Below are 7,939 nucleotides of genomic sequence, written 5' to 3' on the forward strand. Positions count from 1 at the left end.
TCACTAGTATGTATAAGTGCTTCCCTTTTGCTTGAAATACTAATTGCATAGGTCTGTGTAACCTTCCCAACCAAAATTGTTTAGGTGAGTCTACCTAGCCCGGCACCTTAGTTGCTCAATTAGGATCTTTTGTAAGGTGCATTGTGATAAATAGAGGGGTGTACTCTTGGCTAGACCGTTTAGTTTAATTTCGCTTTTGTCTCGGTTAGCCGACGCATTTAAGTTTTAGAAAGAACTATTCACCCCCTCTAGTTCACCATCTCGGAGCATTTATTCCGCTTTTGTCATGCCCTCTTGATACGGCTCTAAGCTCAACAAGTCATTTTTTATTGTGTTTGTGGCGGAAAAGTTTTGCAGCCCCACTAACATGGATGGATGGGCCAAGCAAAAAGAATGTTTGTAACCAAGTGAAAAAAACACTTTTGGCTTGTAATACCCTACGTGCAATTGTTCCATCATGAGAAGCTCGTAACAAAGCAAAATATATTATGAAGTTTTTTTCTTCGCGAGAAGCTTATCACAAGTAGAAATGAAGTGATCACATCAAGATTGACAAACAATGTAGTAAAGTGGCATGGGTAGTGTTAGAATATGATACCCCTAGTTATGCGCAGTAGCCCTCGGATCTTTGAAAGGATGTTGCGAGTATGACACAAGCTTGCACCGTATCAAGAACGATGTAGTCGAATCGTGTAGAAAGCCCTAGATGACGATGAAGCAACCACGACAAGAGATTAGGATTTGGCGAAGCCAGCCGCAAATTCTATTAGCACAACTCCAAAAGAGTACAAGTGATTGTCGTTCTCTCACAATGCTACTTTACCCTCTAGGGCCCACTGATTCTTGCCCTATACAAGAATATAGTGCAATAGAACTATATAATCTAATCCTCTTGAGCGCTCCTAATTGCTCCGTACAAGCCTTAGATGAGACCCTTGTGTTGGCTTGGTTGATGACTATGGCCTCTACCCCTTGTTTATATAGTCCTCTACAAAAGCCCTCGTACAAGCAAATAGGAGTCCTATTCCTAGTAGGATTCTACACTCAAGACCTAACAAAACTAGAAGCCGTTATAGCATACCTCTCTTGAGTCCTATTCCAAGTAGGATTTGACTCATCATACAAGAGGTAGTAGGCCACACATCATCAGTGGTGCAAGATGATACAAAAATTAAATTTAGAAGAGGGCTTGAGTAACTAAACAATTTGTAAGACACTTGAACAATAATTTTATTTAGAATGGACCTAAAGCCTACCTTAATTCGGCACCAATAGAAATTACACAACCACAAGATAGTAGTGGGATAAAAAAAAGATGAAAGAATGAGAGGGAAAGAGAGACAAAATTAGCTTTAAACAAAAAAAAAATCATCAACGATAGTTGTTCGTGTCGATGGATTGATCAATCAAACAAAAAAACATAATTATTTCTAAAATAATTTTCAAGTAAGAAAAAATAATTATCATAGTGAGAGTACCCACTCAGACTATTTATGCAGGCCATCTGGCTAGTTTTTAGCAGCAGTATCGGTCCGTACGTACGTGCAAATCTGTACGCGTTGGCTGTTCTACTACTACTGCAGCAGAACTTTTATCAGGGTAGCCTTTCCAATTCCTACCGGACCCGCTTGCGATCGCGTCAGCGCAACTGCCGCGCGCTAGTTTTTTCACTGGTCGTTTCAGGCCCCGCTTCGCAGATCCGCCCCTATCCCTACGGAGCGCAAGTGCGGCGTAGCCTTTTACCGATCCTGTTGCCGCACCGGGTAGGGGCGACCCCGTCATTGCGCACTCAACCAAACCTGCGCGAGCCTGGAGCCTCGCTCTGCGCCTCTGCCTTTCTTAACCGTCGCCTCGGCGGCACCCAACCGCAACCGCCCGGCGGTGGTTTCTGGTTGGCCGCAGGGGCTGCCGGCCGTTAGACGAGTCCCCTCCGCCGGCGTGGGGCCGCCGAAAGCGCCCGGTCCTTCTCCCCCACTTCCACCCGCTGGCTTGCTTGGCTGCTCGCCCCCACGACGCTGCGCCTGCGCAGGGACGCGCCGGCCCGGCCACTTCCACGAACCGCAGACGCAGGCCGGGGCAGGGGACGCCTTCGCCCGCGTACCACCACCGCTGCCCTTGCCTCCGATGGAGTACGCGCGGGGCGGCAGCGCGGTGGACGAGCGAGCGACCGGGTGCGCCCCGCACATTTTCCACAGGCGAACACGGACACGACACGCCCATGCTGCCATGCAGATGCAGCACTGCACGAACGTATCTCCGTACATGATTACCAGGTACTGTACACAGGTCGTCGCAGTTTTGCCATTGCATACTACAGTACAGCAGGCCCAATGCAAGTACTCGCGTCGTCGATCGTGGACGTGTGCTAGTGCCGTGTTGGGTCAAAGAACGGGGCAATCATTTTTCGTTGGAAAGCTGCAGAGATAGCTGGCGCCGAGACTTTTTGCAGAGGTGCATGTGTCAGGAATATCGTTCGCAGATGCAAGCGGATTCGGTATACTCCCAGCAGGCCAGCAGATGACACACACGCAACATGCAAATATGCAACGGGAGTCCCCATCGATCCGTCTTCGTTCTTCGCTTCACATAAAGCTGTGGTGAGCCTGTGATGTGAGCAGGACGAGGAGGACTGGTGCACGAAGAAAGGAAAGGGGAAAAAACCTCTGCCGCCTGAGATTTTCACGGAGGGCACTGCTGATGCGCCCGATGGCAACCTATGGAGGAGTGGAGTAGGATGGTCCAGACCTAAAGTGCTGGACAGAGATTACTGTGCTACTTTCTCATGTGAAAAGATGCCTCTGGCAGTCGTTAGCTTTGAGTGGTCAGATCTTGACTAGGCGCAGAGCAGTGCAGATGGTCCTCGCATTTTTTTTGACCGCGCGCCTAGCTGGTGCAGCTACTACACATATGCATATGCTGCTGCGCCTAGCTGGTCGATCGGAAACGATCACTGATGAATCGAGGATGGACCTCTTCTGACTTTGCAGTGGTAGTTACTGCACCGCTCCCTAGCTCGCTGCTAGCTTCTACATAGATCGACCAAACGCAAAGTACTGCCGCTACCACACTAGGTTTAGCTAGCTACACCGTACCTAGGTTCAACTAACACTGCAACAAACTAGTAGTAACTCCCGATAGATCGAGGGATCATCCATCAGTCGATGGCCCCTCGAAGAAAGAAATGACGGTACTCACTAAGCCCCGAGATCTACCATGAGTTTGACCTAAGTCAAATTAGCTTAAGTTTAATCAAGTTAGTAGAAAAGAACAATGTTATGATATCAAATTAGCATCAATGTATACATTATGAAATATATTTCTCATAATTTATCTATTCAATATGGTGGATGTTAGTTACATAAACGGGTCAGACCAAAAATAGTTTTAGACTTAGGACAAAAAAAGAATGTTTTCTAATATTTCAAATGAATACTATTTATGATACAAATTAGTATCATTAGATACGTTATGAAATATGTTTTCATAATTTATCTATTTGATGTGATAGATGTTAATAATGTTCTGTATATAAACTTATGATGTGGTTAATAATACCATAATTAGTCCACGGCAAGCTTCATTCTGACCATATGCTGCAAGTGCAGCTGATGAATTTCGCACCAAACATTTGGCGAGATGTGGCATTGAAAATAAACCGAGCAACGCTAGAAAAGGTTCGTCGCGCCACAAGTCCTGTTATGAAGTAAACACAAGCTTAGCTTATTGGGCGTCGTGAGCTATAGAAACATCTGGCATGTTCGATCTGGTTACGAACCAAACACTCTCTCTAGACAAATTAAGAATCTCTTATATTTCAAAACAGAGAGGTGTTACTTCTTTTCGCTTCTCGTCATGTCCCTAGCCTCCCCGGCGCGCATAGATCGTACGTACTACACTGTTGGTGGCATGGGGGGTTGGGTTCCTTGCAGACCTTAGCCATGGTGCCGGCCGGCCGAGTGCATGAACGGCCATCATCTGAGCAAGTAAACGGACATAATTGCTTACGGGATAGCTCACATGCGTCCATAAATAACACTTTGCAGAAGAGAGGCACTGTTCACACACATACGAAAGAGTCGTGTGCATTCTGGGCCGGGTGGCCAATTGCACGTTCCTTTTTGCTACGATGGATATGGCTAGCTTGTCTGGTGTGCAGCCAAACTCACACAGTAAACACAGGGGGGCCGCGCAGTCGCAGAGACGATGGACGGCGCTACAGCACTGAGACGGCAAGGAAGCCGGGCGCCTTTTGGTGGCACGTACTGGAGCTAGCTAGCGTGCGTGACTCCTCGCCCCGGCCGGGGCTCTCGGTCGCCGATCGATCGACGACCGCGGCATGTGGGGGCGCGTGTCGCGGAGGGCAACGGGTGATCGATCGGTCGATCGGCTAAGGATGTGATGATCGATTTCAAGACAGCGCTATATACTGCGCTCTAGCTAGCTAGCTATATTCAGTCGTTGACGCGAGGTCGCGAGCCTTTTCCTGATCCGCTCACCGAATCCTTTCAGGCTTGTGGAGAATTAAAAGAAGGGACAAGTCCAAGTGGGGGGAGAGGTCGACGCGCGCAGAGCTTTGTCACGACGCCGTGCGTGCCGTCGGCGTCGGCGTCCATGCACCGATCGGTCGTACGCTCGTCGTCGACGTAGCTCGCTAGACACGCACAATCGTCGATCGGCTAGTCGCTACTAGCTAGTACGTATCAGTAGCATATCGCAACAGTGGATCGACGCCTGGCGGCCGGGGACGTACGCAGCAGGTATATGAGTGTCACAGTGCACGGCGTGCCGAGCGGGGGCCACGGGCGCCATGCTTACATATACCGCTTGCCAAGTAGAGGCATTTTGCCGCAGATCTCCCCAAGTAAACGCGGCGTTTCACGTCCCAGCGTACGGACTAAACTGGACCGAGCGCCAGGAAGGAAGCAGCCACGAAAGGCAGGGCACCGTTCGGCTACATATAAAAGACATGTAGTACACAGTGGTTGCATTTCTTATTTAACCATGGCATGGGGAGTGAAAAATAAAGCACTTAAATCTCGTAGGACGTACGTACTGTACGTAGCAAGTAATTAAAGTCGTTAATAAAAAGCTTGAACAGTACATCATCATGATGGTAATCAATTTGCTCTAGGGTAGTAGTGGTCGGTCGGTTGTCTCTTGCCTGTAGAGAGAGCTAGCCAACTCGATCCAAGCCACCGACTAAATTTACAAGGGAAACGAGGAACATGAAAAGAAGAAGCTGAGGCGGTACGTGCGAGCTAGGACTAGGAGGAGGACATACACAGCAGAGAGATCACATGGAGCTAGCCATCCATCATATGGATCGGAGGACGACGACGAGAATCGAGAGAGTGCGAGGAGCTAAAGTGAGGAGCTGAGGAGGACAGCTTTGCTTAGGCCCTAGTGCTAGATAGTAGTACCCTACCCAGAGAACATCATACGTGTGCGTGTAGCTACTACATTTTGATAATGGAGCTAGCCACATGATCTCAGATCTAGGGAGGAGACAGGTAAAAGGAAGAGAAAGATACACATACTTGTAGACAGAGAGACGATATATATATATACCCTAGCTAGCTAATTGAGCTCAGCTCCCGCACGTGGCCAGCCGGATCGGCCGGAGAACGGATGCGGTCGTCGTCGTCGGCGAGGCCGGCGTACGTTGACCTTACTAGCTCTCACGCGCAGCCCCGGCGCCGGCGCCGCAGTAGGAGGTGGTACGTGATCAGGAGCGGAGGATGCTGCGGATGATCTCCGCGCCGGGGCTGTTGTGGTCCATGGTGGACATGAGGTCCGACAGCCGGTCGCTCAGGTCGTCCACCTCCCGGTGGAGGCTCTTGATGTAGCTGCAGGTCTCCTTCAGTAGCTTCGTCGTCGACGCCTGCATTACATCCGCGCCGCGCGCATTAGACGTTTTAAACAGAAAACAGTTAAACAGAGCAGGCACAGCCCCGGAACCACCTACTTAACTATTAGCTTGGCCACTCAGCCTAACTACATCACTGTTTATGGACTAAGAAGCTAGCTAGCTCTACTAGCTGCATGGTAAACGAGTTGAGCGAATGAATAATGATGCGAACGCGAGTTGAGCGGTCATCAGTTGGCAAGCAACGACGCACCTGGCCGGAGCCGCGCCGGCGGGAGCTGGGGAGCAGGGCCTGGAGCTTGGAGATGAGCTCGTTGATCTCGTCCTCGGAGATGTTGCCACGCGACGACGACCTTCGGCTCGACATCCTCGCTCTCTAGCTCGTCGTCGTCGTGCTTCGCCGCTGCCGCCGCCTGATGCCGGGACGAACGACGAACACTCCGCGCAGGACCGGGCTAAGCTTGAGGACGAAGCTAAGCTACCGCGTGTATGTGCGTCCACCGGCGCGCGGCTCGGATCGCTGGCTCGCTGTGTCTTGCGTGGGAACTGGGAACGAAGGTGTGTGGGCTACCCGCGCGCGCTGGACTGGGGGTCGCTCTGCAAATTAAAGCTGGAGGATGCCGGAGTGAGTAACTGAGTTGTGAGGGAGACAGAAAGGGAGAGGGTGCCTTTATAGCGAGCTAGAGCTGGCTCCGGGGTGGATCGATCCAGATTGGGCTGGAGCGGAAGCGGAACTTCTTTGTGTTGTGTGTAGCGGAGGGAGACGAAGCAAGCAAGGGTGCTGTGGAGTGTAGCAAGGTGGAGTAGTCGATTCGCTCGACTGAAACGAGAGGGGGGGGGGGGGGGGGGGGGGGGGGGGGGAGGGCGAGTTGGGGCCCCGCGTGTCTCTCTCTGTCTAATCACCGCGGCAGCTCCTCTCTCATGCATGGCCCACCGGTAGGCAGCCCGTGGGCCCCAGGTAGCTATAATAATATGCTATGACCACCCGCCACGTGCCACGTGCCCGAGCTGGGTTGCGGTATAAATGTTTATGCAGCCCGAGGCACGACGGCACAGCACGGCACGAAGCCCGCTTTTTTAGCCCGACACGAGCACGGCACGACCCGGTGACATGCGGGCCCGAGGGAGCAGGCCGTGCCTGGGCCGCTGCTCAGGCTCGTGGGCTGGCACGGCACGGCCCGACCTGCGTCAGCCGGCCCGGCAACGGCCCGGCCACCCCCCTCCCCCTCCTCACTCCACTCCTCCCCTCTCGGGCTCCCCACGGCCCAGCGCAGCCCAGCGTCCGTCCATCCCTGCCTCCCCCCCTCCTCATATATATACGCACGCCGCGACCGCGGCGGCTCACACCCGAACCTTAGCTCATTTCACTCGCTCGCCTCACCTCGCTCTCGGGTCTCGTCCTCGCAGTCTCGCTCTCGGCTTCGTCCTCCCCGACTCCGGTGAGGTGACCTCGACGATCCGCCTGCCACCGACGAGCAGCTTCCTACTCCTCCTACCTGATCCCCTCCCTGCTCCCTCTCCGCCTCTCCCTTCTCCCTATCCCTATCTCCCATCTAGATCTCGGCGACTATGTGAGTTCGTGTCCCTGTCTGCCCCTCCTCCGCCGCTCGCCGTCCTTCTAACCGGTGTGTCGTCTTCTCTGGGTGGCCCTCGTCTTCTCCGGCACCGGGCTCCGGTTGCGTAGGTACATCCCTAACCCTAACCTCGCCTACCGCCGACGAGCAGCTCCTTACTACTCCTAAGTCCTACCTGATCCCCTCCCTGCTCCCTCTCCGCCTCTCCCTTCTCCCTATCCCTATCTCCCCTCTAGATTTGGGTGATTATGTGAGTTTATGTCCCCGTGTGCCCCTCCTCCGACGCTCGCCGTCCTTCTAACCTTACTGTCGTCTTCTCTGGGTGGTCCTCGTCTTCTTCGGCACCGGGCTCCGATTGCGCAGGTACATCCCTAACCCTAACCCTAACACATCTAGGACCAGGGCTGGTTCATCTGGGGCTGGTACATCTAGGACTAGAGCTGCTGGTAGTTAATCTGTTATCTCTATTTTGTATCTGTCATCTGTGACTGACAAGTGT

General features: G+C 52.4%; 1 protein-coding gene across 1 annotated transcript; it reads right to left on the reverse strand.

The window, feature by feature from the left end:
- Positions 1-5,050: 5,050 nt before the first annotated feature.
- Positions 5,051-6,524, reverse strand: LOC136464500 (transcription factor ILI5). The gene is made up of 2 exons (XM_066463448.1): positions 6,120-6,524; positions 5,051-5,881 (listed from the first exon to the last, which is right to left on the reverse strand). The coding sequence occupies exons 1-2, from the start codon at positions 6,231-6,233 to the stop codon at positions 5,726-5,728; spliced, it is 270 nt and encodes an 89-aa protein (XP_066319545.1). The 5' UTR covers positions 6,234-6,524; the 3' UTR covers positions 5,051-5,725.
- Positions 6,525-7,939: the final 1,415 nt, after the last annotated feature.

The sequence above is a fragment of the Miscanthus floridulus genome, chromosome 7, assembly GCF_019320115.1.
Source record: "Miscanthus floridulus cultivar M001 chromosome 7, ASM1932011v1, whole genome shotgun sequence".
Lineage (NCBI taxonomy): Eukaryota > Viridiplantae > Streptophyta > Magnoliopsida > Poales > Poaceae > Miscanthus > Miscanthus floridulus.

Bases quoted from the DNA above. Each gene is read 5' to 3' on its own strand.
- LOC136464500 (XM_066463448.1), bottom strand. From the start codon at position 6,233: ATGTCGAGCCGAAGGTCGTCGTCGCGTGGCAACATCTCCGAGGACGAG. The intron at 5,882-6,119 runs GTGCGTCGTTGC...GATGTAATGCAG, and splicing joins GCCGGCGCGGCTCCGGCCAG to GCGTCGACGACGAAGCTACT.